Source organism: Polychytrium aggregatum (assembly GCF_025602895.1).
Source record: "Polychytrium aggregatum strain JEL109 chromosome Unknown BJ171scaffold_22, whole genome shotgun sequence".
Lineage (NCBI taxonomy): Eukaryota > Fungi > Chytridiomycota > Chytridiomycetes > Polychytriales > Polychytrium > Polychytrium aggregatum.
This window is the reverse complement of record NW_026516224.1, coordinates 146,525-174,155: the sequence shown is the minus strand read 5'-3', so window position 1 is coordinate 174,155 and position 27,631 is coordinate 146,525. Positions and strand designations below refer to the sequence as shown.

Below are 27,631 nucleotides of genomic sequence, written 5' to 3'. Positions count from 1 at the left end.
AGAATAAAGGAGAAAGCCCTGTCCATTCAAAGAGGCAGATCTCTGAGGCTTGTGGGCACGGCGAAATTTGGCCGGAACTACGGTCCGGTTAGTCGGAGAAGTTGATTCGGATGGATCCGGAGTGGGAGCTGGCCGCCAGAATCTGGCTGCTGGTGCCGGAGCGGACGTGACCCTCGATCGACTCGCCGGGGATACGGCGCTTGCGGCTGTCAATGGTAACCTCGCCAGAGACATGAATGCCGCCAACGGAGGTCTTGAGATCGAAAGTGCCTTGGTAAGCCTGGCCGCGAACATCAAGGACAATGCCGCCATTGGTGTTGGTGGCCTTGAGGGCAAGATTGTCGTTTCCATCGGCAACATAGATGTTTGATTTGATGTTTCCGTTGACAGTCACGGCAGACCAGCTCGATCCGGCCCAAAAGTTTCCAAAGACATTTCCGTTGACGTTAGCGGCGTCAATCCTGTCGGCATCGACAAGCTGTGGGTTGAAGTGGCGAGTGAGCAGCAGATCGAGGGCCGCGCGATGCGCGATGAAGCACCCACTGCGGGTATCGAGGCTGCAACACTGCGGCTGGTTCGTACCTCCACAAAGAGGTTTCCGTTGACGAGCTTGAATGATGCAGTCGAGGATGACAGTTGCTACGGAGGTGCAGACAACGCAGCGGTTAGAATCCTGTTGCAGGCGCATCTCGATGTGGCGCATCCCTCTATGCTTACGTTAATAGAAACCTCCCCGTTAACGTTGTGGATGGAACTGGTGGTGGCTATGATATCTGATTCCTGGATGGCCACAAAGGAGAGATCGTGAGTCGGCCGGCGAGCGTTGTGTTCATAAGCGCGATCGCAGACGGTACTCACGGCCAGATTGATGTTTCCATTGACGCTGGCAAGTTTCAGATCTCCGAGGCGGAGGCGCTGGTTGTGGAAGCCGTCGATGGGGCCGGTGCTCTGGACACTGAGGGCGAGCGACTCCTTGGTGCCTTGAGGCAGAGTAATGCGAGCAGCGACATAGATGACGCAGTGATCCCGACCATGCGGAGACCGGCGGTGGTTTGGGGTCTGTGACGGCCGGCATGGTAAGCAAGTTCCCAGATACTGTAGAAATGGCATGCGAAAGCTTGTGGCGGGCAGGTCAAAGACTCACCTTGATGGTCAGGGACAGGGTCGTCTCGCTGTTGACGACTTCGCGGCTGATGTCATCCAGGCACCGCTCGTGGGAGACGTGGTAATGCGACTCGATGATGGCGTTGGTTTCAGAAGGATCCTCGTTCACACGGAGGGAAACGGTGGAGATCTGCGAAAAGTAGATCGGTTGCTTCGCAAGTCAGCGACTGCCGGAAATGCGCATCTGGCTGGTCCCTGGTTGGACTGGACAGGCGATCTTACCGCATAGCCCTCAACAACGAGAGCGATGGTGTCCAGGCGAGTGCCATCGGCGACGATCGGGTCGTTGTCGGGATAGACTGGGATCCTGGCTTCAGGAACGAATCGGATTGGCTCTTCAAACTCCTTGGAGGGGTCGATGTCACTGCTCGGCCAATCGTAGTTGCCGGTGAAGAATCTGGGGCCGCTCCAGACGTGGTGCTATTGGAGAGGTTTGAAGGGACGCAGTGTAAGGACACGGAGATACGGCATCGTCGGTGACGATTTGTGAACCGCATCAAGAAACGGAGTGGGAGAGTATGCGCGGCACTCTACCGGGAAGATGAGCGAGGAGAGAATCCACAGAGCAATGAACCAGCACAGGAGTTTTCCTGCTTGGCATCCCCTTTTGCGGTGGCGACACTCTGTGTGCTCGACGATCGGATTCACCACAATCGAGACGGAGCTGGGGGACTCCCGCTGAACGGCGGCTTCGTTGAGGAGGGGCTGCTTCTCGGAAGAAGGGTAGTAGCTTGGAGGCTGGTTGTGGGCACCGCTGTCAGACATGATGGCGCAGCAAAGCAGAACAGGAACGGAGGGGACGTGCGGGACAGCCGAGAACGAGAAGAAGAACAAGAACAAGAAGAGGCCAATCGATTGTGAATGCTGTTGCTGCTGTGGTTGACGATGCTGTTGCTGCTGCGGTTGATGATGATGCCTGGGCCCAGCCTGGGAAAGTGCTCCTTTTGTATCACTCGGGCTGAGCCCACGCCAAGGGAAAACGCCAAGGTGGCCAATGTCGCACGCGAGTACACGTGATATCCAGTAATCCCCGAGCCGGGGCGGATGGCACGTGCATCAATATCCCCATACATGGATTGTGCGACATTGGCGTCCTGGCCAATCGGCGCTGTGCTCGCCTGGGTTTCGCCGTTCAGACACCGCCGCAACCCTCTCCACACAATCCACCACGGCTCCTCTCGATCGTCATCGCTTTCGCCGTGCTCTCGCCCCTTGGCCACCGCCGTGTCGCATATCAGAGACTTGAGCACAGAAAGCATAGGCATATCCCAAGCCATTTATTGCTCCATCCTGCGACCAAGCCATTTTTGCTCCGTCCTTCAACCAAGTGACAATGTCGCAACACATTGTGGATCTGACCGGTGACAGCGACTCGGACGCCTCTCCTGATATCAAGCAGCGTCACAATCGGCAGGTCATACTCGATGATGAACACGACGAGCACGGCAACAGCGTCCAGCTCGTCCCTGATGGAGCTCTCAGGGAGAGATCGAATCAGGCCCCTCGGATCGTCCGCCCCCAGAGCCAAGAGACCCTCTGGAGCTCGGAATTCGCCCCTCATCCAAGCAAAGTGATCCAAAACATGCGCCCAGTGTCCCAGCCGCACCAGAAGCAAGCTTCCGCCGGAAATCCGCGCCCGGCGCTAGGCTCCTCCAGCACTATTAGACCCCCATCAGCTGCCCATCAGCAAAGCCGGCCCTTCTCGACTCCCTCCAAGGAAAACCGATATGGCTACGGCTATGGGTCTCAGCCCGGCAGACCTGACTCCGACGGCACTCCCTTCGCCCGAAGCTATCGAAACGACCAGGGGACCAGCTCGTCGTACGGGCGAAATGGCGGTAACCCCAACTTTGTGCGTACACCAGCTGTAATATGCTCGCAATCGTCAAGCTCCACAGCTGCAATCGTGCTGCCGCTACTTTGCGTGTTGCGACATTGCGCTTTCCTGGCTGGGACTATTTGCACACATGTGCACCCAGATGCCAAAGCACGAGCTGTGGGGTAGCGTCGCTAACCCCTTCCTTTTTCGATCCAGAACCCCAACCAATTTCCATACAATTACGTGCCCTCGCCTCAGCGCCCACCCGTGATAGTGAGCAAGTCGAGCCTCGATCGTAACGGCCGATCCACATCCCGGCCGGCCGAGTCGAGAAACATCTTTTCATCCCACTCGACCTTCAGCAACCCATATTCGATCGAGCCCATCGATTATGACGCCCAAATGGAGCGGATTCTGCGCCAATCCGCGCCCACCCGGGACGCCCAGCGATCTGGACCACCGAGATTCCAGCCAGAAATCGAAGTTCCTGAGAGGAATCTGCTCGAGCTGTTGGAGAGGTGGGATATCAGCAGATGATGTTCATTCCTCTAGCAAGTCGGTGTCTCTGAGAACTGACAATCCTCTACAGTATTCCCGACGACGACGAGACCATTCCTTACCATGTCCAGCCCAAGGACGTAAACGTCACTCTGCTCCGCCACCAGCTGAAAGGTCAGTGCTTGTGCTAAGAGCAGACGACGCCGCTGCTGCCGCCGCCGCCGCTCAACTTGAACTGATCCAAACCAATCTCGTCAATTTGATCCAATAGGCGTGGCCTGGATGAAAGGTAGACAGCTACACAATGGCAGCAGCCAAGGATGCGCCGTTGTTTGTCCATCTGGTCTGACAGGGTTCAGTATTGAGCCGAATCTATCATCGCTATACTGATACACATGAGTACTTGTCACCAGAGCGCGAGGAAGGCATCAACAAGGGCGGTATTCTTGCAGATGATATGGGTAAGACCTGTGCAACATCTGGTGGGGTTACGAGGACCGTCTCAACCACTTTCGCCGCTTGCTACCGTATGCCTCAAGCAATCTGAGCTGATGTGCCTTCTTGACGGTTAACCAGGCCTTGGGAAAACCGTCCAAACGATCAGCTTGATTGTCTCGAACCCTTCCAAAGACCCGGCATGCAAATCAACTCTCGTGGTGGCACCGCTCGCATTGATTCGTCAGTGGGAGAGCGAGATCAAGAGCAAGACAACCGATGGCCTTCTTTCTGTCCTTGTGTACCACGGCAGCGAGCGCATCAGCAGTAAGCTTTGGATGACAGCGGTCTTCAGACCTGGCCAACACGGGGCTTTCTTTGGCGCCTGTAAACTGAATATTGTCTCCCTACCCCAGATATTGAAACGCTCAAGACTTACGACGTCGTCATCACAACATACAATGGTCGGTATCTGTTCCACGAAGCGATACTGTCCACTGCTGAATCGCGAATCGAGCCCTGCTAACTATACCTGCTTTCAGTGCTGACGGGCGAGTTCCAGCCGCCAGCCAAGGATGAACGAGACCTGGACTCGGAGTTCATCAAGCCCGGCAAGGACTCTGGCCCGCTTTTCAAAGTGACTTGGTATCGAGTCATTTTAGGTACTGGAGAGCCTTCGATAGCTGCCAACAGCACCATGACGTGGATCCACCTGGATGCAGCAGCATTGTGCACACCATGTATCCTGATCTATTTTCTGAACTCTTCACCAAGACGAGGCCCAAACGATCAAGAACAAGTCCACAAAGGGCGCTCAGGCATGCTGCGCTCTGTATTCCAACTATCGCTTCTGCTTGACCGGAACGCCAATTCAAAACAACCTTGATGAGTTGGTAAGATTCGTGGTTGCAGCCCACCTTACTGGCACTGTCCCACGACCGGTATCCTGAAAGCGGGCATTTCGCATCGTACCGTGCTGGCGACCATTTGATATCCCATCGTGGCGAGAACATTGCCTACGAAGGTCGATCATTCTTGAGGGAGGGCCATGATGAGCTGGGTAGATGCTCCCGATGGCAGCTAACCACAACGACATCTGGTGGAATTGTTCGGTGGGCGTCAACAGTACAGTTTATTCAGGTTCTTGAGGGTCAAGCCCTACTGTGATTATGGTGAGATGTCACTGGTCGCAGTCACTGCCCCAAAGGCCCGCCGGCACCAGCAGAGCCGCAGCCCCGCGAAACTTGCATCGATGCTTCTGGTTGTCTTGATGGTCGCACTGACTGCTGTATTTGACCGATGCCAGCCACGTACAAGAGGGAGGTGTCCGATCCATTCAAACAAAGCCGGCCCAAGACCGCCATCAAACGGCTGCAGATTATCCTCAAGGCTGTGATGATCCGCCGAACAAAGTTCTCCAAGCTCGAGGGCAAACCGTTGTTGAACTTACCCCAACGCAAGGTCGAGCTCAAGACCATCCCGTTTTCACTCCAGGAGCGCCGGTTCTACGACTCGCTCGAAGATCGCATGAGGAGAAAGCTGGATGCGTACATGCAGGTCCGCAGCTTGGCCGTGCTCAGAGCAAATATTGACGCATGTCTGTGGCAAGCTGAGCTGGATCGATAGTGAACTAGTGCTCGAGTTGGTACTTGTCCTGGCAATCTGTTCATCACGGCGAGCACATTAGCATTAACCTCGGTTGCTGTTGCGCAATTCACTCCGCAGGAAGGAAGCATGGGCACCAACTACACAAACGTTCTGTGTTTGCTGCTGAGGTGATTGAACTGCGTGTATATCTGCAGACGCAACGGCGGCAACGGCATCGCACGAGACGATGGACCGTGCGTCTGAGACACTCTGCGTGCTTGTCGCACGACTAACCGCAGCTCTGCCGGGGTATATAGACTGCGGCAAGCTTGCAATCACCCTAAGCTTGTTGGTGGACAACAATCGGCCGAGAGCGACATCGGGCCAACCAAAGACGACAACGAGGAGATCGACGATCTCGCAGCCATGCTTGGATCGCTTGATGTCAACGTCAGGCAATGCAGGATTTGCCAAGAGCCGTAAGTAGCTGGTTCTATGTCGGCTGCACTCGCATCACGAGTTGTTGCGACGCTTGTGAGTTGAGCGGCAGCGGCACGGCAAGCGACGGTTTCCAAGTAGCATGGGGGTCAGTTCCCAGTCCAATATCGGCACTGCTGCAGATGATAGCGGTGATGCAGCATTGATGAAGTTACTTGCTTTCGCCAGACTCCCTGCTGGGAAGCCTAAGGGCGAATGCGACACCTGCAGTGCATCGGTTTTGGCCAAGCAGCCCACCCAGGAGCAGCTTGTGACATCAACCAAGATCGAAGCGGTAAGGCATTCATGTTTGGGTGTGCGTGGCTGGAAGCAGAAAACAAGGACAAGATGCGCAGAAGGATGACATCATTGACTGAAACGGCCAGACTGTTGTCCTCAACGACTCCACCTGTCCCAGACTAAGTGTGCCCTCTAAACTTGCACATAGATGCTCGATATTCTCAAGAACACGGCCAAGACCCACCCTGGCGAGAAAACCATCATTTTCTCGCAATTCACCTCGATGCTGGATCTGATCGAAAATGCCTTGAAGGAGAACGGCTTCAAGTACTGCCGATGTATGTTGTTCCGCGCTACCGTGTGTCTTGACTCTTCCAGAGACGAGTGTGTGGGTGCTGTTGATCGCATTGCCGATTCTCCACAATGGTTTTTGGTTGGAGTACCGCGCCGTTGATATGTTCCATGACCCATTAATGCATCGATCCAGACGACGGTCAAATGAACAATCAGAAGCGAGAAGACAGCTTGAGGCGAATTCGTGAACGACCCGAGTACACGGTGATGCTGATTTCTCTAAAGTGTGGTATGTATCGATTTGTCTTGGATACTGCATTGAGCCACTTGCTTACCACCTCAGGGGTCTCCGCGCCGATGTGAATGTTAACTTCGCGGTTGCCTTTGATCAGGTTCCCTGGGATTGAACCTTACGGGTGAGGTCACGTCGGGAGCAGGGAGACTGTTTGTGCACTTGTCTGAGGCAGTAGCTCCCTTCGCCCCCTCAGTACAGGACCCATACCTTATTTTAACCGCCGTTTCCCTGTCTGGGGCTGCTCTCGTGGTCTATGTAGTTGCAAATCGGGTGCTCATGATGGACATCTGGTGGAACCCCGCTCTTGAAGACCAGGCCATCGATCGAGTGCATCGGTATGTGACTTGCTGCTGGCCAATATCGTGCGACCTCGGGCTGTTTAGCCACGATGCTGTTTCTATTGAGTTGTCGGCATGCCCTAGGAAGCTGTAGAGGTGATGGCAGCATCGTTTCCCTCTGCATCACGGTGTCTGAGATTGCTCTATCCTTATACAACGAACAGCATTGGCCAGACGAGGGATGTGCTTGTCACCCGACTCACAATCGTCAGCACCGTGGAGGATCGCATCCTCAAGCTCCAGGAAAAAAAGGTATGGGCGCAGCCTCAGGGAGCCGAGCCGAGCCGAGCCGAGCCGAGCCAAGCATAGCCTAGCAGAGCCGAACAGAGCCGAGCAGAGCCGAGCAAATGCTCAAGATGGGGACGTGTGATGAGTTGCCTGTCTGCACCAGCTTTCCAAATGCTGATACAGTGTGCTTTTGGCCGCGTGCTCTCCCAGCGCGAGCTGATCGAGGGCGCCCTTGGGGATAGCATCGGCAACATCAAGAAGAACAAGAAATTGAGCGTACAGGAGCTCATGATGCTCATCAATGGAGGCGAATGAAGCGCGGACGAGGCCCAGCAGTCAAACCCACCTTCTCATTGTTTGATCCCGGTCTGACCACCCGATATGTGTGTAATACTTTCGTATTTTTCCTCCCTTCCCCTTGCTAAATTTGCCGGCTCGTATATACAGAGCTTATACACTGGATCGGTGTGATCTTTTATTATGGCCGGGGACACGGGAGTGGGGGGAGAGTGGCAGGAAGCGGGCTGCGGAGGCAGGGCCTGACGACTGTGGCTCAGGACTCCTCTTCGCTGTCGCTCAGAAACTCAGACACGTCTTGAGACCTTTGGGCCAGCTGGATCACCTCGCTTGTGATGGGTTTGGCTCTTCGACTGATGCCGGCAGTCGACAGAGTCGATGTGGACGGCGTGCTCGAAACAGGAGAAGAATTGGTAATCATCTTGGCAGGCGGGCGTCCGGAGGGCCGGCCCTTGGGCACGGAACTGGCTGGTTTGGGTTCTGTCATCAGCGAGGTAATGAAATCAGTACAGGAGTCACAGTCCGGATATGGAAGAACATGGGGCGGTCGAGGAGCGACGACGCAGCGCCAAAGCATGAGGAGCTCGCCGGGCCGGCGCCATTGCACCACCCAACCCGATTCCGAACGAGCAATCTGCCCATCACGAAGCCTTTTGGGCTTTCGGCGTACCATCCAAAAATGACAGCAGAGTGTTCTTCACGCCCTTCTTCCGGCTCTTGCCGGCAAGCCGGATCTTGGGCGCTTCTTCGGCGTCGCTGCCGTCGTCGTCGGTGCTTGACAAAAAGTCGTCATCTCCTGCTGAAATGTCTTCTTCTTCTTCTTCCTCCTCCTCGTCGTCTTCGTCTTCGTCCTCGTCCTCGTCGTCGTCGCCTTCATCATCGTCGTTACTCGCCTCTCGATTTTCCTTGGCGTTGCTGTTCCCGCTCTGGTTTCGTCCACCCATGGACCCATTGGCAAAGCCGGCCGAAGCAAACTTGAGCGCAGGATAGCTCGGTCCACCCTTCCGCATATCGGCGGGGCCGCCCAGTCCCTTGGTAAAGTCCAAGCCTGACAGAATAGGCTGATGGAATGATTCGGGCTTGAAGTTCTTGGCAATGTCGGTCAAGGACATGGTCGTTCGGTTGGCACGCGAGAAGAGCTGGAACGTCGATGCGAGAGCGCCGGTCGATGTCGACGAGCTGCTTCGTTTCAGAGGCGGCTGCTTGGCCGGCGGCGCCAGTGTCTTTGACACTGCTGTTACTGCTGTTGTTGCCGCTTTTGTTGCCGCTTTTGTTGCCGCTTTTGTTGCTGCTGCTTGTATTTCGGCTGCATTCTGGGAGGGCTTCAGGATCGATCGCAGCTTTGGAGCAGCATCAGGAGCCGAGGGGTTGAGTTCGGGGCTGTTGGGCGCATCGCTGAGGGGCGGCGAGTCAAACAGGAGCGTCTGTGACGAGTACTCGGGCGACTTGTCTCTTGGACGGGACTGCGATGAGCCGCTTGCCTTGCTTGACCTTGTTTCTCGGCGGCTAACCACCGCGTCATTCCGACGCTTCGTTCTGCCTTGAGTCCAGGTATCATCTTTGCTATGGCTACTTTCATCGTCCTCGTCTTCGTCTTCATCCTCGTCTTCATCCTCGTCTTCGTCCTCATCCTCGTCATTGCCATCGTCCACATCGTCTTGGTCGTCCTCATCTTCTTCGCCCTCGGCTTCGTCCATCGATTCATCCGCCTCCTTGTCGCCATCTTGAGGCTGATGACGGGGTGCGCTTTTCTGATTGCTACGTTTTCCAAGAGACAAAGCATGAACAACTCGGCCACTGCGATTCTGGCTGTCGTCAAAATCCTCAATCTCGTCTTTGTCGCTCGCATGACCTTGGCCGTTCGGGATCTCCTCTTGGCTGTCGACAGAGTCGCTGTCGTCTTCCGCACCATTGCCCTCGCCAGCGTCTCTCTTGATGGTTTGAGAGTCGCTCGGGCGGATGTGTGGCGGCTGGGTGACAGGCATGGGTTGCGGGGTGATCGGCGACGGCGACAGTGGAAGCAGCCGAGTCCGTTTGTGGTTGGGAACAGCGGTTCCGGCATGCCCATTTTTGTCGTCAGCGTCAGCGTCATCGTCGCTACGAACACTGCGCTTCTTGCTGGATAGATTGGTGGTGGACGTCGAGGACGATGACACTCTGAGACTGCCAATGTGGGATTGAGTCACCATATCCTTGATATTGCCCGATGCGCTGGGAGCTGAGGGGGCCGGCTCGGGTGTTGCTTGCTGAGGCGCAACGGAGGCCCTGGCCCGCTTGCCACTGTCCGCTTTCAGTATCGGAGATGTCGAGTCGCTTTCATCACTCGAGACGGCCGGGCGACGTGCAGTATTGACACTGAGGGCAGCCACAGCCTTTGACAACCGGGACGAGCGAGCCGACTGCATGGGTCGTGCTTCCAGTTCTTGAGAGGATTCGTAGGAGCTAGGGGCCGCCAAGTGCGAGCGAAGACCAGGACGAGCCCCTTGAGATGCCGGCTCAAAGTTGTCGTCGCTATCGTTGCTGTCGGTGTTATCGTCGTCACCAGCTTCAAAAGAAGATTCATCGGACTCGGTGACAGTCTCAGTGACGCCGACCGAATCGTCGTCTCTGTCGCCATCGCCTCTGTCGGCAGTCTCGTCAAGTCCATCGAGATCGTCACGCAGGACGGTTGCTTCTGAGTCGCTGTCGTCGGGATTTGAATCAGGCCTGGATGCGATCCTGGCTCTAGAGCGGCCGGCATGGGTACCGGGAGGGCCGGCTGGAGCAAATGCGCTTGCCTTTGGCGGGTATCGCAGGACAAGAGTGCGGGGAGGAGGAGGAGCGACAGACAGCATCATGGTAAGTGCGACAAATCTTGGAGGCACACATCGAAGGGTCTCTGATTCGGCCATGTCAAGGGCGCAGCCTCAGGTGACTAGACACCCCGAGTCATCAAAGTAGAGAGGTGCTTGTGGACGCAAGAGTGCAGAAGCGACACGGCGGCTGCTGCGTCGTCAGTAATGTGTGCGGGTGCGTGCATCGACTTGGAGGTACTCACCAGATTGGCGGTGCGCGGATCGGTCTGGCTTAGGACTGCAGTGCTCCTTCGCGCTGCGCTGCGGGTCATCATCTTGGGTGGGTCGGTAGACTGAGTCGGCGTGGCTTGAGTTGCAGGAAATGGAGTTTTTGGTGAGGTCTCATCGAACGCACTTGGGCTGCTCGCCGAGACGGAGGGAGATTCGGTCTTGGCTGCCCGCGCAGAGATGGCCGCGGGAGCGGGTTTCTCACTTTGGCCGGGCTTTGCCTTGCCTGTCTCGCTAGAAACCGCACTCGGCAACGAGATTGAAGAGGCTCCTTCACCTGGGTCCCTTTGGAGACCAGTAGGACTAGTCTCCGACTTGCTGGAATCGGCGAGTTTCTCGAGCGCCTCCAGGGCCTTCCGTCGCTTTGCCCGACGACTGCTTGTCTGAGGAGGCGCGGCTTTGGGCTCGGTCTCGGGTGCAAGTTTGGTCGCGGCAGTGGGCTGACTCGAGCTGTGCGCGGTATCCCGGGTCGTGGAGGTCGTTGGCAGCGCCCGGCGTGTGGGTGAGCTCGGCTGCGTCTGGGACGGGGCACGGCGGGGCTCAAGTTTGGACGTGTCCATGAGCTCAGGCGAGGACGGGGCAGAGAGCGTGTGCTCGGCGGCTGCGTTTGCATTCTGAGACAGAGGGAGTGAGCCGGTCACAGCAGCGGTCGTCACCGACAGGGGAGGAAGCTTCGCTGCAACAGCGGCCCTCACTGCCGCGATCGTGTTGGCGATCGGCGCTGATTTGCTTGGAGCCCGGGTCTGCACCACATTAAGGGGGACAGTCTCTGCTTGAGCAACTGTAGTCGTTCGTGTCGATGACGCAGCCGCGGGCTTGGGGGCCGTGTGAGATTCTGCTGCCCCGATCCGTGCAGATGTAGTTTGAGGACCAGTCACTGTCTTTGGATTGGACGCAGAGACGGATGCCGCTGAGCTGGACTTGGAGGGAGCTGATGATTTGACAACGGCCGGAGCTTTGGACACGGTCGGTGTTGTCGATGTCGATGAAGCGCTGGATGCTGTCGCGACCGTTGATGCTACTGGTGGCTTGGGTGCTGCTGCTGTTGCTGTCTTGGGTGCTGTCGTTGCTGTCTTGGGTGCTGTCGTTGGTGTCTTGGATGCTGTCGTTGGTGTCTTGGATGCTGCCGGCACGGTGGGTGCCGTGGATGCCGCTGGTGTTTTAGCGGCGGTGGTCTGGGACTTGGTGCTGGTGGGTGTAGTCGTCTTTCCCTGCTTTGTTCGCGCAGCCGTTGCGACCGATGGTGTGAGTATTGAGGGCGAGTGAAGCAACTGCTGACTCGCCCTGACGATCGCACTCTGGATTTCATCAACGCTGGCCCCAAGTCTCTTGACGAAGGCTTGGGATGGCGCCAGAGCGTCAGTGTCCCTGACCTTGTCTACACTCGATAGAATAACATCCTCGTCATCGTCGGTGCTTTCCACGGTGATTTCCGCCATGCCCGAGGGCTGGTGGCTGCGCTCATTCAATGAGACCAAAGCCGCTGAGCTCGCTGCCGAAGCAGATGAGTTGGATGAGTGCGTGGTGTGGCCATCGGCGCTTTTCGCTGGAATCGAGGCAGCGAGACCAGATGACTTGTTGGAGTCTACTGTGCTCTGTCGCTTGGTTTTGACACTGCCTTTGTTTGGGGCAGCCGCTGCACCAGCGATGTTAGACTCTGCTGTCCGAGTTGACGGAGTTGAAAGCGGCGCTGGCTTGGGAGGGACACTCGGCGATTGCGTCGTTTTCACAGATGAGGAGGTCGTTGGCGGGAGAGTGACGACAATAGACTCGTCACGGCCAGGTGCAGTTGCGCTGGTCTTGTTCTGAGGCTTGAGGGCATCGGGGCGAGGGGTATCTTCGCCAGACTTTACAGATCCTCGATCGGCCGACCGCGGCAGCTTCGAACTTGAGCTGGTGGCTGTGTCGTAAAGTGCGACTGCTGGAACCGAGGTACTAATCGGCGAAGCCTCGATGGGTGAACGATCAGCGGCCACAGGTTTTTGGCTGTCCGCGCGCGCCTTGGCGGCCTTGGCGGCCTTGGAGGACTTGGTCGCTTGAGGAGGAGGAGCTCGAGCCGGAGCACCAATAGGAGCGCCAGCCGGAGCACCAATAGGAGCGCCAGCCGGAGCACCAATAGGAGCGCCAGCCGGAGCACCAACCGGAGCACTAGGTGTGGTCAGCGTGGAAGATTGATCTACCATCGAGGGGGGCTTCGGGCAAGGCGTACTTGGCCGAGCCAGGACATCAGAAGCTGGGTCTGGTGCAACTGCTTCGAATCGAGTAGACTCAGTGACATCGGCGGCGAGTGATCCTGCATGAGGAGTCGCGGAGGGGGCGGGAGGCACAGATGCAACCGCAGCTGTCGTCGATGCGGTCTTTGGCCGTTTGGCTTTCGAGACTGCAGCGTCGTCAACAGTCACAGAGGTAGCGGTGGACGGCGGGACAGACGACGAAGCCGTCGACAGTTTCTGCTGCTGTTGCTGGGATTGTTGTTGTTGTTGCTGTTGCTGGGGTTGCTGTTGCTGTGGTTGCGGCTGTGGTTGCGCCACAGGCTGTTGGGTTCGGTCCTTGAGCTTCCGCTTTTTTGACTTGGCAGAGCTTGGGTTGATCGACGGCGAAGTGGCCGGAGGATTAGCAGGTGGGGTAGCGCCAGGAAGGGAGCCGGCCGAGGCCGGGGTTGGCGTTTTGAAATGGGGAAGGGCGTATGGATAGGAATCGGGGACCGCGAACGGCTGAGCTGGCCAAGCGGTAGGAGCCATGGCTGGTGGTCTGGCGAAATTAATCATTGGCCGCAGAGGGATTTGCTGCGAGACGACGGGTGGCTGCCAGGGTATTATGGGCGGGGGCGCTGCGGCGATTTGGGACGGCGCTGTGAACCGAATTGGCTGTGAAATGGGGTTGGCAGCTGTTCTGGGCTGGCTCTGTGGTGGAGCGGATTTGACAGCAGCAATAGTGGACGCCGATGGGGCTGCGGGTTTTGATTTACCAGCTGCTGCAGGCTGGCTTGATTGTGGAGCGGATTTGGCAACTGCTCCGGGCTGACTCGATTGTGGCGTGGGCTTGGCTGCCGCTGTAGGCTGGTTCGGCTGTGGAGTGGTTTTGGAAGCCGCTATGGTCGACACTGGTGGGGTAGTGGGCTTTGGCTTGACAACCGCTGCAGACTCACTGGATTGTGGTGTGGGTTCGGAAGCTTCTGTGCTAGGCACTGGCGGAGCTGCAGTCTTTGGCTTGACAGGAACATCGTTTGCGACGGCGACAGGAGACGGTGGCCGAGGGGAAGGCGTTGGTGGAGTGGCATCTGGGGTAGCGAAATGAAACAGTATCGTGGTTGTGAGCAACCAAGCTTGCGAATTGGCTGGATGACAGTGATACTCTCGTTCGATGGCAAGCACAACACGGGGACCAGAGGAAGCTCATCGTAGCTGCGACTGTGATAAATCGGCGTGGCCGATGTCTTTCCCATGTCAAGAGACAGGATCGGTGGGAACCGGCCGAGCACACAGGTCATCTCATCGAGAACGGGTACCATGCGACGATGCGAACGACGGGGGCACCTTTTGGAACAACAATGACGAGATAGATGACTTCATCGTCCACGAGGCCGTAGGAGACCGGTAGTTCCTTGGCGACAAATGTTCCCCGCGAGTTTTGGAGAAAACAGCGGCTTTCAGGGGAACTGGAGCGGATCGAGTGCCGTTGTGGATGATTGGATAGCCGCCAAAGAACAGTGACACCAGCGGACCGGGCGATGGAGACACGCAGAGTTAGCGGCGCAACAATCCGGTGAGCGAACTCGTGCGAAGGAGGATGTCGTCCTGAAACATGGACGGCCTCATCGACAGCGGCGAGGGGTCGGACCCTGAACAGCGGGAGCGAGTGTGCGTCGCCAAAGGGCAGCCCCACACGGATGGCCTACATCTCATATGGATCCTGGCCCAGTTGTTTCCGGACGGCGTCCCACATCTTGAGGGTGTTCTTCTCGAGCTCTTCGATCAGCGAGAGCGGCGGACAGATGACGAGAAAAGGCTTGGCGGTGGTGCCATCCAAGAAGGGTGAAGGCGAGAGTGAGGCGGGAGCCTGGCTGGGCGAGTCGCTGTCCTCGTCGGAAGCGCCTTGGTGCCGGTCGGACTGGGGAGTATCAAAGCGACTGCGGGAGGCATGGAAGGGCGAGATGCCGTACGACGACGACGGACGATGGACCGAGCGGGATCTGGATCGTGAACGTGAGGGAGAGCGAGTGCGCGAGCGGGACGATCGGGTGGCGACCGACAGATAGTCCTCGCGCTGGATCTCGAGGACGGAGGACTCGACTTCGGGATCGTGGGTGACGATGACGTAGGCATGGAACTTGAATGGCAGAAAGCCGTCCATGCGCTGGAGCTGAGCGGGCTGGTTCTGAACGACCATGGAGGCGCCGAGACGAGAGGCAGCGGGCGGTGTGGCCTACGATATGCAAAATGGAGTGCACAGGATTCGATGCACAGCGCGAGGATGCAGCATGCGATATCCGGGATGCGATATGCGGTGCTCAGTATCGGGGGTGGAGTATCCGATATGCAGATCAGCGGCGAGCGGCGTGGAAAGGTGCGACAAGGCCGTGTGGTGATGGGTCCTTGGGTATGTGCCTTCCGCTGGGCCGATGTGCTCGGGAAGAAGCAGCACTCGGCGCAATCCAATGAACACCAACAAAAAAGAAACGCCCAGGATCCAATCGAGATCATGTGACATCCACATGGCTGCGCCACGGCAAGTCCAGCCCGCCACACCCAGCGCGAGCAGCGGCCGAGAGAGCGAGCGACGATGCGATGCGATACGCCTGCTGGGGCACGCGGATGCCGCGGGCATTGGGTCTGCCGGTCCTGATGTGGGGGGGCATCGGCGCTTGGGGGGGTGTGGTGTGTCCCATTGTCTGCTCAACACACTGAGTTGCTCTCTGCGAGAAACTGAGAAGCCGAGAAGCCGAGAAGCCGAGAAGGCGAGAAGCCGAGAGGGCGAGAAGCCGAGAAGGCGAGCAAAAAAACGGCGCTTCCCTGGCTGCAGCCAAAGCCATCCGGCTCCAGCCGGGCGGCAGTCTCGGCGAGGGTGGGGGAGAGGCAGTCTCGGCCAATAGGCAGCGCGCCCGGGCGGTCTCGCGACGCTCTCGCGGCGCTCTCGCGGCGGCCTCGGCGCGGCCTTTTCAGCGGCCTTTTGGGCAAAACCTCCTGGTCCAGACGTGACCTGCATTCGCTGCTCTCCTGGTCAAGACGTGACCCACCAGACGTGACCAGCCAGCAAAAGACCTGCTCTCCGGCTCGCCATCGCTGCCATGTCCTCCGACGACTCCCATCTCGCCGACCGCGTCGACGATCAGCCACCCGCCGAGGATGACCTGGTACGCTGTCGTCGCTGCTGCTGCCTGCTGCCTCTGCTGCTGCTGGCCCCCTGCTGTCGCTGCTGCTCGGCTCCTTCCCTTGCAGCCAGTCCCCGGCCTTTTCCTGGTTCTGGGTCCTCGCTGTCGCTGCACCCCTCTCGTCACCGCATGGTCCCTTGTTGGGCTGCGAGCATCGTCTCGCGAGCACCATTTTGTGGGCACCCTCCTGCGAGCACCCTCTTGCGAGCACCATCTTGCGAACATCAACGGCCAGCATCGATCTCCTGCTGGCCTGGACACTCTCTTTCACCCGCCATTCCCCTCTTTCTCCATCATGCTCACCCATGAGCCCTGGGTCTTGCCGTGTCGGCTCGCGGCTGCTGCTGCACCGGACGGCTCATGCCTGCCTGATCGTCCCATCCGGCCACAACAACTGGTTCTGATCTATACGCAGAGGTGGAGCTGCCTCTCCTCACACCGTATTGCCTCTCCTCACTCACCGTACTAACCACCTTGCCCGTTTTCTTGGATGCCACAGAACCCTCTCCCTCCCCCTCCCTGCAAGCAGTCGCCATCTCTGGGGCATAATGAGCCCCCCAGCGCCAGCACCGCCTCAGAGTCGCCATCTCCAAACCAGTCCGATCCCTCCTCGGTCGAGCAAAACATCCACCAGCATCTGCTACACCACCAGCTGCAGCTCCAGCAAGACCACCCCCAGGACTCCCACCACGATCTGCAGCAGCTGGCACAGGCCGCTCAGCAGACCCCGCCCCAGCTCCAGCATCTGCAGCAGCACCAGCTCTCGCACATCTCGCAGCAGCTGGCCCTGCACCAGCAGCAGCAGCAGTCGCAGCAGTCCCTGCATCAGCAGCTCCTCCTGGCCACATCCCTGGACAAGGATAAGCTGGCTGCCGGGTAAGTCTCCTCAGCCGCTCTGGTGCCCTGCTATTGCCTCGCTATTGCCGGTCGCTTGGCCGTAGCTCGCTGCCCCTTTCGGATAGGCGCAAGTGTCGGCCAAACGTCCCCCCCCCTATTAGATGCCCTCCCCCATCCCTGAATATCCCTGCAACTTCCGACCTGTCTGACACCATTCTTCCCTTCTTGCTTCACCTCTTTGTCTGCAGTACAAGCCCCCAGGCGCTTCACTACCAGAACGCCATCTACGGTGCCATCGCCGAGTCTGCTGGCTCTGCCGGCAAGCCCCCCGTCGGCTCAGACGAGTGGCTCCGCCTCCGACGAGAGAACCACAAGGAAGTCGAGCGCCGCCGGCGTGAGACCATCAACGATGGCATCAACGAGCTCGCCAAGCTTATCCCCGAGGGCGAGAAGAACAAGGGCCGCATCCTCAACCGCGCCGTCCAGTATATCATCCAGCTCAAAGAACAAGAGCAGTCCAACCTCGAAAAGTGGACCCTGGAGAAGCTGCTGTGTGAACAGGCGTGCGTACTCTTTGACCCCTTGCTGTGAGATGGTCCCGCGACAGCCTGCCTCTCCCGCACACCACAGATGATGGCTATCTTCGGCCTGTTGCGACGCAACCGTCGCCGTGTACTGGAGCGATGCAGCGAATCAATACTTACCCACCCGATTGGCTACACAGCATCCAGGAGCTGAGCACCCAGGTGGACAACCTCAAGAACGAAAACGAGCAGCTGCGTGCTGCCATGGCCGCCATGGAAGAAACTCCCCGCAAGCGCTCGAGTAAGCAACGTGCCGGTGATCAGCCCGCCGATGCTCGCGTGTTGTTTTGCTGCCCAACCGGATGTGTTGTCTGTGGCGATCTCGACTCACTCTCTTGTTCTCGCCTCTGCTTCCTCTGCCCCGACAGGAGAAGAATAAAAATCCTGTATATACGGCTGTTCCAGAAATCCGGTGCTGTCGCCAAGACATCAATGCTGCCGATCGCCCAAAAACAGACTGAAGCCCTTCTGACCCGACTCTGCGCTTTTGGCGGCCGTCGTTTGTTCGTGGTGGAGGGAACGGCAACCTGTTCGAAACCTCCCATTTCGGAATATCCTGCGCAGGGCACCTGGCTCGATCGCGGCTGCTGGAATTGAGCCCATCTCCTGTATTCGCTGTGAATCCACTCCGCTGCGGTGCGAGGCAGCCATTTCGATCGTGCCAGCATACGCCTTACTCTTTGCCCACTGGCCCGGTTTGCGCATGCGCAAGCGCCAACTGGCTCCATCTTCTTGCTCCTTTGATCTTTCTCGTGTGCCTGTCCAAATTTTGTGAATCCGTTACCAATACATATCGCTCTCTCCTTTGTTCCTATCATTGCTGCTCATGTGTCCGCCACTCGAGGGCGCGAGTCAGTCGGTGATTGCCGGTTCAACAGATCCCGACATTGCTCTCTTTGGCCCAATTTGCGCAAGACATGCTGTAGATCTCTCTCCGTGAATCCGACGGCCGGTTGTCAAACCAAAGCGGTCCAGAAATACTGGGGCATTCGCCGTGGGAGCAGCCTTCCGCGACGAGAAGCCTCACGCTGTGCCATTGTACCTGCTGCAGCATTGCAGCGATCCGCCTCGACGAAAGAGTCATCCCCGGGCCGGGAAACGAGTTGCCGGCTGCAGCCCAGCCGATTTCGACCGGCTCCGAGCTGCGGGGCTCGTGGGATCGTTTGAAGGGCCGCTGTTGGCTGCTCGTCTCCAACGAGAGCGCGGATCCTCGTCAGAAGCAGCGATGGCCCCGAGCACCCCAAACGACTCTTTGCTTGATCGCCCTTCAAGCACTTGCTCTCCCTTCCCCCAGCAGCTGCCAGCCAGCAAAGCAGCGGCATCTCTATCTCCCAGCCACCACTCGGCCAAAGCCTTACCGACAACCAGCTCAGGCCGTGCTTGCCGCCCACTCGCCACAGCCGCGATCTCTGTCGTTGCTCTTCCCAGTCGCCGCTGCCCCAGGCCATGTTCGATCTTGCTTCACGCCGAGCCAACAGGCCCATTGACGTCCAGGAGGCTGCCCGTCTCTCGGCCAAGAAGAGACAAGAATCTCCTCCGGTATGCTGCCAATCCATGTGGCTATGCCCCTCCTGCTTGGCGGGCACAACCGTTTCTGGCTCAACAGGGCCAATGCATCAGCATCAGCATCGGCATCCGCATCAACCTCGTCCCCTCCCAGCGCTGCTACTTTTGTGTCTTGGATCATCGTCCTGAAACACTTATCCAAATCATCACCCGCTCGCTACCGACCGAATGATTTCCTATTTGCTCCAGCGACCAAAATCCTGGGCACCAAGAGGCTTGCCCGACACGACCGCCTCTGCTTCCGACTTTGCTGCCGCCGACTCGACCATCCAGACAGCGGCCGAAGCCGAGCGGCTCTGGAGCCAGGGCAAGCGTCTCCAAGCGATCGAACTCTACGATCAGTTTCGCGAGTCGTTCCTTCGTCTCTCTCGCTGAGTCGGCAAGATGGCCGGGGCTGGAGGGGGAGGTTTTCCGTGGGCAGATCGGGCCGGAGGCTGCGAGTGCTGGTTCAAAACCAGCCACAAGGCTATACATACGATCGCAGATCGCTCCGGGCCCGGATTCTTTCACGTCGCTGGTCCCGTTTCGACGACAACGCACACTAATTGGATATCTTTTGGCTTTGTTCGTGTTTACAGAGTCACTCCTCAGGATATCAGGGCGTATGCCCTCCGAGGTATCGCCCACCACCGTCGCGGCGTGGATCATCACCGGCCTCGAATTGCGCTCTCTATTTGCTTATTGGACACACCACCCCTCCCCGATCCGCGCCGAGGTACTTTGGCCGATACTGACGAGCAACCCGTATCGGCACCGCCCTCTGTCTCGACCACAGACTCGGCTCTCAGGCTCACTTATATCAGTGGATTGACCGACCCGTATCGCATCCTGGAGCAACTCGAAAGCGTCCTGTATCATCTGGCCGAGTGAGTGTCGTCGATGGCTCCTGCTGTCATCAAAGCCTTGGTCTGCCGCATTGCAATCCGAGCCTCTGGAGCAGTTGCCCACATTGGCTGTTGCGTTTCCCATCGATCATGCAAAAGGTCCCCCCCCCAATCGACCCCATCATGACTTGCCCCTCACCAACCAGCATACGGCCGTTTCGACAGGTATCGGGAACTCAGCAAGTCGAGCGCCGTTGGTGTCAAATATCTTGAGCTCTATGACCATGCTCTCCGAGCCATCCGAAAAAGTATGTCATGTTGGCGATCTCAGCGATCCGCCCACCCGTGCATCCTCGACCGCATGGGCTCGAGTTACGATGTAGATGATGTACCGGCTCCTGTCGGTGTTGCTTACCCTTGCACTTCACCACCACTTGGAATGTCAGTCCTCCAGCCTACAGAGACAGCTGTTCGCGCCGGGGCTCCCGTCCCAACCTTGAAGCCGGATGTAGTCAAGATGCTGGTCACTCTGTTGATGGATCGAGAGGTGATCTCGTCGACTGCTCGGCGTCAGAGTCTCTATGATGTTCTGCTCCTGACCAAGCAGGCACACGAGTACGTAAGGCGGGTCTCTGCCGTGGCACTGCGCTGTGCTGGAAGGATGCTTCGTTTACACCCGCAGCTCTGACCTGTACCGTGCTGGATTTCTGGCTTTCTCACCGACATCCTCTCTCCAAACGGTCCGATCAGGGTATGGATTCATCTTCAAGTTCACCTCGACGCCTTTGCCTACGATATTCCATGGCTGAGGTACCTGGCAACCATCATCGACGATCTCGCGCGCCGCTGGCTCGAGTACTGTAGCGCGGAGGAATACCCAGCAAAGTCGCTGTACTTTCACCACGACCCCGGACTTGAGTCATCCCTTTCGATCCACCACGCCATCGTCCTCGGGCTGTACGAGCGATGTACAGGCACTCGCGAGTAAGTCCACTGATTCCGTCCAAGCACTCGGCTTGTCGTTTGTGGTTCGTTTGTGCCACGGGCTCGAGCCCAAGATCGACTGACCAAACTACTGCTTGCGTGTGCGCCATCAACGATGATGGTTTCGATCGCGTCTGTCAAATAGGACCCTCGATGATCTCGAAGCCGCCATCCGAGCCTTCCACCAGACTCTCGACCGATTTGAACTCGACATGGATCCCGAGTCGTACTCTCGCGCGATTAGACAGGTCAGTAACCAGAGCCACCGTCTTTCTCTCTTGGTCTCTCTCAGATCTTGTGCGCGTTCTGACCGGACGCTGGTGTCGATCGGAGCGCTGGACTCATTTTGTGCCACTCACCCTACACCATCACGGAGCAGGAATGGGTGGCTCAGGCAGCCATGTTCGATGCCATGTTGATTACCCGGCAGCTCGGTACCGCGACAGGCGCTCTGGCGGTGCTTGATGCCAACAAGACGCAAGCTCGAGACCTGTTCAACATGCTGCGAACAACGTGCACTGGTACGTGGGCTCCTTCCTTCCTGCATATCCCCCCCGGCGCTGCTGACCACCCGCCGACACATTGGATCGTCCTCCAAGCCTTTACACAAGTGGGGGGGGTGTTCGTCATTCTCAGTCCTGCTGTTTCCTCTCGAACGCACTATGGCTCCTGGGTCACCGACCCCCCACCATGGGGTCGCCTCTGCATCATTATAACTCGCCCCCGTCTCACCTTCCTTCCCGAAACAGTGCAATCCAACAAGGACTTCACATCCTATTACGAGCAGCTGGCTTCGAGTCGTCTTAGTTTCTCCTTCCATACTCTTTTCGCAGTCGTGCGATTCTTCGGGCTGGACTGGCTGGATGTCAAAACACAAGACCTGCACCAGCTCCCGGCCAACCAGAGCGAGCCTGCAAGCCAAACCGGGTTTCCGTATTTCCCTTACCACAAGGTGACGGACTCGGACCTGGTCTTTTGGTGGATCCCGCTGAGCCATCGCACCGAACACGCCATCCAGGACATCCAGAAGAGCGAGCGGCTGCGTGAATGGATAAGGCGAGGCGAGCTGCACAAGTGCGACAGGTCCATCCTGGCTGATCCTTGGGATCTGGAAAGGTAACGTCTTGCTTATGAACTAGCTGGGAATCGGCCGTGGGTGCGAGCCGCATCGGTCATGGTCGTCCGGTCGTCCGGTCGGTGCAGGCGGAGGTGAAACAGTGAACCGACCTTCACTTGAGAAATCGGGTGAATCGTATTCACTGTGCGAACTATGCAAAGCATCGGGGCCAGACGATGCTGATACTGTTTCACTGACGGGTCTCCCTCGGTCCATCGCATGTGCTTTCGTTAGAGCGGTCCGTGTACTCGGTTGGCATCTCCTCGATGGTCTGGACGACTCCAAGCTGTCGGACCGATCTCTCCTGTCCGAGTTGTTTCCGTCCTTGGCGCTCCGTCCAAAGGTGTGTATCGTCAGCGATCTAAAAGTTGTGTCCTGCCGCACTCACCTCCCGCGCTGTTTGGACCGATGGCTCACCACTGCACTTTCCACTTTCAGCCCATCGATTCGCAGCTCTCCACGGTCCCAACGGAACGCGACCTGCGCCCGACCCTGGCCGACATTGAGGCGTTCTTCCTTCTCCTGATGCTTCAATGCCAGCTCAAGTGCATTCGCGACGGCGGTGCGACCAGCAAAGCTGGAATCATGTACTTGGCCAGCATCGGCTTCTGGAGACCGACAGCGCTCCAGATCCGATTCTGGCGCTCATGTCTCATCAAGTATGGCAACGTAAGTCGCTATTGAACTTGGCTATCGGCGAATTGATCCGCTCCTCCGCCGTTGCGTATCTGCTATTTGATCAGCCCGCTTGTATACGCATCATCAAGACACCTCGCATGGGCCCGTCACTGGTCTCGGATACCCACCTAACCTCCTACAACCTCGTTTCCCGTTGCTGATCTCACCGCGTGCTTGTCTGCTCATCTGTGATAACAATGCCGCCAAGACCGCCCGCTTGCGATCGTCCATGTCCTTTGAGAGCGACTGTTTGCCAACCGCAGAGATCGTCCAGGCGCTCTACGAGATCCGTAACACCCGTCCGCCTGTGCACATACCCAAGGCTGCCGACAGAATTTTTGGCTCAAAGAACAGTCGCGGTCAAGCACCGCCTGTCACCCCGACTGTGGTTCATCCTCAGCTCGACTATTGCCTCGGGGTAGTCTTTGCGGAGCTTGCCCTGCGCTACCGACTCGACCGATACGACGAAGCCCGATTCTACCTCCATCGATACGTCGACAACTCGCCCAATGCGCAAGCCAGCGCGCCGCCAATCCCTGCTGCCACCGGCCCCGGTGCCGACATCGTGATCGACCGGAACTGGCTGCCTCGAGTCGACGCCACGTCCATCGGCCATGCTCGCACGACCCTGGATGAGCTCCAGTTGCAGAAGCAACAGCGGCCCTTCCACGTTGTCATGCCCGAGCACGCTGCCGATGACTTTGAAACCAGCAGCGTCATCGAGACCGACAACATTCCCCCTGCGCGGTCGCTCAAGTACGACCGAGAGGATATCCGCACCAAGAGCCCAGAGCGATCCCCCGTTCACGACACGCTTGGCCTCCAGAGCAAGGGCATCAGTCCCCCTCGTTTGTCGCCATTTGTTACCGGCACCCGACCCACCCCTGGCAAGTCAGGCTTCTCCAAAGTCAACAGCAACTCCAAGAAGCTGATCCAGTCGCCGTACAAGGGCCTGGCTTCTGCCCCAGTGATTGCCTTCAAGCCCATGACCCCCAACCCGCGCGACGTGGACGATCTTGCCTTGGACGTGGCACCCATGACCCTCGACAACAGCCACATCCTCAAGAGCCCGTCGTATCGTCGCCACATGATTCATCCTCGCACTCCGGACGGCATGCTGCGGCCCGACACCTCATTCGCAATCAGCCCCATCAAGAAGACCCTGGATTTCTCCGCATCCCTGTCAAGCAACCAGAGCCAGTCGAGCGTCGAGGCTGTGCCGCTGTCCAACAGCCCTGCGGCTGCACCTCGCGGATCCAGAGTCGACGATGTGCGCGGCACCGGCCAACGACAGCTCCGATTTGAGCCCATCGCTGTCAGCAAAGAAGACAGTCGCAGCGACAAGGACGGCGATGACAGCGACGACGACGGTGTCTTGGATGATTATGACAAGCTCAGTGATCAGGAATCAGACGACAGCGAGATTGGTCGAGGTATCAACCAGGTAGGCATCCTCCCTCTTCCCCGGCAGTCAGCGTCCCAACTTTCGTTTCTTAAACCTGTCCGAGCCAGTCCGAGTCTCTGCCGTTCCGTGGGCATCTGCCGCCCCTAACTCTGTGCTCCACCTGTCTTGCTTCACCGATTTGCTCACCGATATGATCCTTTCAGGGGGTCTCGCGACGCCAGCGCCTGCTGCAAAAGATCGGCATTCGCTAGATGGCTTGGTACTCAGCGTCCCAATACACTTGACCGAATGGATCTCCGCATCAGTCGGTTGACATACAGACTGCCCCCCGGGACCGCCATCTGCTCGCCGCAGTTGTATTCTCTGCACGAGCGAACGAGCTTGGCACAGAGTCGGTGGAGATGCGTATATTCATAATCGAGCAATCGACCATGGACCTCAACGGGACGCCTGTTTTGTTTCATGAGCAGTGTAAATGACTGACGACCCGCTACGGTCCCGAAACTCCAACACATGCCGCACCATCTGGGCCCAAGCAACCGGATTCCCACCAGGGGATAGCAGTATCGCTGGCGGAGAGCCCGAGAGTTGCAGCGCCGATGGAGAGCCTGCTGTTGGTGCCGGCCCCTCCTGCCGCTTCCGGAACAGTTCCCAGCGATGGAGCAGAATCGCCAACTGATGTTCGTCCATGAGTGCCTTGGTGGCCCGGGCGAATGCCCGCTGGTAGCTGCCGGTCTGTGAATGGCCAAGAACCCATTCCTCGGATCGCTCGAGCCAGTAGAACGACGACGGGCTGTCGATCACCACAAGGCCATGGCGACTATCTCCGCTGCTGCTGTCGTCCCCATCGCTGCCTTGCAGATACTGTGAGAGATCCGAGTCCAGGTGCGATTCGACAATGTCACCTGTCTGTCTCAACGCCCCAAGTAACGACAGCGGCGATGATGGACGGAGGATGGTGAGTCGGCCGAGCGATTCGGTCAGGACTTGCTCGATCTCGTCTGGGGTCAGCCGCGACTGGGAAAACGGATGCGAGCCGAACGGTGTCGGAGACGCCGCCGAAGCCGCTGGGTATGATCGAAGCGCTGCTGCAGATGAATTATAAGCAGCTGCTGAGTGCGGTTTGGACGAGTTGACGGCTGCCGATACTGGAGGGTCTTGAAGAGCAGCTCTCATAAGAGCCTTGAGCTGGGTCATGCTCCATGATGATCCGCTGCTGAGCAGAACCACTCGCTGCCCTCGCCCTCCAACCCATCTTGGAGGGAGTGGGTGGAATGAAGGTCGGACCAAGCACTTCGGCAGCAGCGCTAAAGCCAGGATCGCCTTGAGACAGCAAGAGTATCCCATGGACAGAGAGACGAGCACATTAGACACTGTATCGTCGCTGAGGTTTGGGTTGAAGGGCATCGGTCAAAGCATGGCACGGCACAGGATTTGCGATTCCAGCAATCGGCGATTGCGACGGCATGGCGGATATTGTGATATGAGGCCGCAGCACGCAGGATGCCAGCAATTTTTGAAACAATACGACAGCCTAGCGGAGCACATGCAAGCGTACCAGCAGAGTCTCGACCGAGCCGCATCCAGGGATTCCGACCAGATCACACATCTGGCCAGGCAGCAACTCAAAATCCAGGGGCAACGACGAGGACGCTTGCATGCGTTGGTGCGAGAGGAGCGATCCAAGCAGAAGACGGTCTGATCGGGAGATGACGGGCTCATGCTGTTGGATCTGACGCCGGTGTCGGGAGTAGAGCTGGAGGGCTGTTTCGCAGGCAATAGTGGAGAGTTGATGATCGGCCATGGCACGGAGCGGGCGGCAAGATCAGGGCAGACTTGCTGGTCGGAGCTTTTGGGAGTTTGGGATCAAATGATGGAATGCCGACGACGGCATGAGCACCGAGATGCAGTTCATCTTGGTTCGGCAGGGAAGTCCGAGCGTCCGACAATGGCCAACCTTGCAGAGCCGGCGGTGGCAGATCAAGATGCTGAGTCTACTGACCTCGTCTCAGTCGATACCGGCGACGATCCAAACAGGAGCGCGGGCAGCGAGCGGCATTCTGGGGCCGGCAGCCGATGCAGCGGCCGGCAATCCCTGCCTCTCCATCTGTGCTTCTCTCACCCGATCGTCACAGCAGCCGCTGGCTCCGCATCCGAAGCATCATCCACAGGCCTTTGCGAGTCCGGTAGGCCAGATAGGCGGCAGTCCCTGTATCGACGCATTAAATAACCACAGGGCTCATGTCTGCACATCATCTAGGGATGATCTCCAACAGCGACATTCTCGTTCGCGTACAGTTTGAAGTCTTTGGCAAGGTCCAGGGTACGGCTGCCCGCTGAACCATTTCGCAGCGAGCAGAGGGTCTGGTTCGCCCGACGGTTGGCTCTGCGGCAGCGATCGCTGGGATAGGACTGTTTCGAGCGCTTGCTTATCAGGACTTTGATACCGGAACGCGGATGCCTCATCCTCCGATCTATGCGAAGGTGTCTTCTTCCGAAAGTTTACACACGGCAAGGCCATTGAGCTCGGCCTGGTTGGTTGGTGCAAGAACTTGCCCAGTGGGACAGTCCAGGGAGTCGCCGAAGGCAAGTATCCTCAGAATCTGGTCTCGTGGCATGGCAAGCCCGATACTGACGGGGTTGCTCTGATCTGTTCACGAACTTGTCTCCAGGTTCCGAGACCAAGGTCGCCATTTTGTGAGTATTCTGGCTCGCACTCCGGTCTGCCTCGGCCCCGCCGACCTGATTGCTGATTGCTTGTTCGTATCCTGCCACATAGCAAAGAATGGGTCTCCAAAACCGGGTCTCCAAGATCCAGAATCACAAAGTGCGAGTTTTCGGGCGAAGAGATTATCCCGACCTTGTCCTTCAGCACTTTTGAAATTCGAAAGTAGCAGTGCCTGGTGCAGCCGATCGCTCCGCAACACGAGCCAGCCGCCAGCCATGTTTGTTCTGAGTCGACTCCCTGACGACCGACAATGAATGCAAGAAATGCTGCTGTGGTCCGCACGAAATGGCTTTGGCCTAGCGAGACCCTGGATGAGAGGGATTGAAGGACTGCTCTTCCCTTCCAGTCTTTCGCCGAAGGAGAGCTGTTGGTTGGGTGGATGGAAGGCAGGTCAGCCCACGCCACCCATCGGTTGTGGAACTGCATTAGTCCTTGGTGCTACTGCATTAGCCTGTGTTACTGCATTATCGGAGCAGAGACAGACACCCACAGATGCCACCAGCGACAGCCGAGCAGCGACAGCCCATGCCAGAGTGGCAGGTGGGCCACTCGCCCCAGGTTCCACAGACGCGAACCCCGAACCAGTCATGGCCATTCCGATCGGCGAGGGGGTGAATCTGCATGCCATACCACATCCCACATCCCACATCCCACATCCCACATCCCACATCCCACATCCCACATCCCACATCCCACATCCCACATCCCACATCCCACATCCCACATCCCACATCCCACATCCCACACCCATCCCACACCCATCCCACTCCATCCCGCCGCATCTCGTCTTGCCTGCCCCTTTC

At 57.9% G+C, this 27,631-nt stretch overlaps 7 protein-coding genes across 7 annotated transcripts; 4 read left to right on the top strand and 3 right to left on the bottom strand.

Moving 5' to 3' along the window:
• Window positions 1-88: 88 nt before the first annotated feature.
• On the bottom strand, window positions 89-1,929 carry BJ171DRAFT_582557 (uncharacterized protein; the record flags this gene model as incomplete). Its single annotated transcript, XM_053114200.1, has 6 exons — window positions 89-478; window positions 583-639; window positions 718-1,059; window positions 1,145-1,294; window positions 1,387-1,584; window positions 1,699-1,929. 6 exons carry the CDS (start codon window positions 1,927-1,929, stop codon window positions 89-91), a joined length of 1,368 nt encoding a protein of 455 aa, XP_052965872.1.
• Window positions 1,930-3,532: 1,603 nt separating this feature from the next.
• BJ171DRAFT_133056 (SNF2 family N-terminal domain-containing protein) lies at window positions 3,533-7,864 on the top strand. The gene is made up of 18 exons (XM_053105641.1): window positions 3,533-3,655; window positions 3,753-3,770; window positions 3,895-3,942; window positions 4,058-4,243; window positions 4,333-4,380; window positions 4,459-4,578; window positions 4,691-4,809; window positions 5,043-5,088; window positions 5,223-5,473; window positions 5,642-5,691; window positions 5,821-5,982; window positions 6,170-6,275; window positions 6,429-6,558; window positions 6,708-6,803; window positions 6,907-6,930; window positions 7,069-7,144; window positions 7,312-7,399; window positions 7,618-7,864. The coding sequence occupies exons 2-18, from the start codon at window positions 3,764-3,766 to the stop codon at window positions 7,798-7,800; spliced, it is 1,740 nt and encodes a 579-aa protein (XP_052965871.1). The 5' UTR covers window positions 3,533-3,655; window positions 3,753-3,763; the 3' UTR covers window positions 7,801-7,864.
• A 5,685-nt stretch (window positions 7,865-13,549) lies between these two features.
• BJ171DRAFT_599697 (uncharacterized protein) lies at window positions 13,550-15,348 on the bottom strand (the record flags this gene model as incomplete). The annotated part of the gene is made up of 3 exons (XM_053114949.1): window positions 14,633-15,348; window positions 14,271-14,392; window positions 13,550-14,014 (listed from the first exon to the last, which is right to left on the bottom strand). Coding segments are annotated over exons 1-3 (1,077 nt in total), but the record flags the coding sequence as incomplete, so codon positions are not given.
• Window positions 15,349-15,944: 596 nt separating this feature from the next.
• Window positions 15,945-18,343, top strand: BJ171DRAFT_507952 (uncharacterized protein). Its single transcript, XM_053111268.1, has 5 exons — window positions 15,945-16,087; window positions 16,605-16,981; window positions 17,191-17,505; window positions 17,667-17,767; window positions 17,895-18,343. Exons 1-5 carry the CDS (start codon window positions 16,022-16,024, stop codon window positions 17,903-17,905), a joined length of 870 nt encoding a protein of 289 aa, XP_052965869.1. The 5' UTR covers window positions 15,945-16,021; the 3' UTR covers window positions 17,906-18,343.
• Window positions 18,344-18,583: 240 nt separating this feature from the next.
• Window positions 18,584-24,400, top strand: BJ171DRAFT_507950 (uncharacterized protein). Its single transcript, XM_053111267.1, has 14 exons — window positions 18,584-19,065; window positions 19,282-19,433; window positions 19,671-19,708; window positions 19,868-19,958; window positions 20,142-20,224; window positions 20,363-20,531; window positions 20,667-20,900; window positions 21,046-21,148; window positions 21,280-21,421; window positions 21,650-22,016; window positions 22,252-22,360; window positions 22,456-22,686; window positions 22,904-24,139; window positions 24,304-24,400. Exons 1-14 carry the CDS (start codon window positions 18,973-18,975, stop codon window positions 24,349-24,351), a joined length of 3,096 nt encoding a protein of 1,031 aa, XP_052965868.1. The 5' UTR covers window positions 18,584-18,972; the 3' UTR covers window positions 24,352-24,400.
• A 93-nt stretch (window positions 24,401-24,493) lies between these two features.
• On the bottom strand, window positions 24,494-26,159 carry BJ171DRAFT_133004 (uncharacterized protein). The gene is made up of 3 exons (XM_053105640.1): window positions 26,103-26,159; window positions 25,659-25,949; window positions 24,494-25,423 (listed from the first exon to the last, which is right to left on the bottom strand). The coding sequence occupies exons 2-3, from the start codon at window positions 25,902-25,904 to the stop codon at window positions 24,539-24,541; spliced, it is 1,131 nt and encodes a 376-aa protein (XP_052965867.1). The 5' UTR covers window positions 25,905-25,949; window positions 26,103-26,159; the 3' UTR covers window positions 24,494-24,538.
• Window positions 26,160-26,362: 203 nt separating this feature from the next.
• On the top strand, window positions 26,363-26,994 carry BJ171DRAFT_582551 (acylphosphatase domain-containing protein; the record flags this gene model as incomplete). The annotated part of the gene is made up of 4 exons (XM_053114199.1): window positions 26,363-26,423; window positions 26,585-26,638; window positions 26,773-26,797; window positions 26,880-26,994. The coding sequence occupies 4 exons, from the start codon at window positions 26,363-26,365 to the stop codon at window positions 26,992-26,994; spliced, it is 255 nt and encodes an 84-aa protein (XP_052965866.1).
• Between the last annotated feature and the right edge of the window lie 637 nt (window positions 26,995-27,631).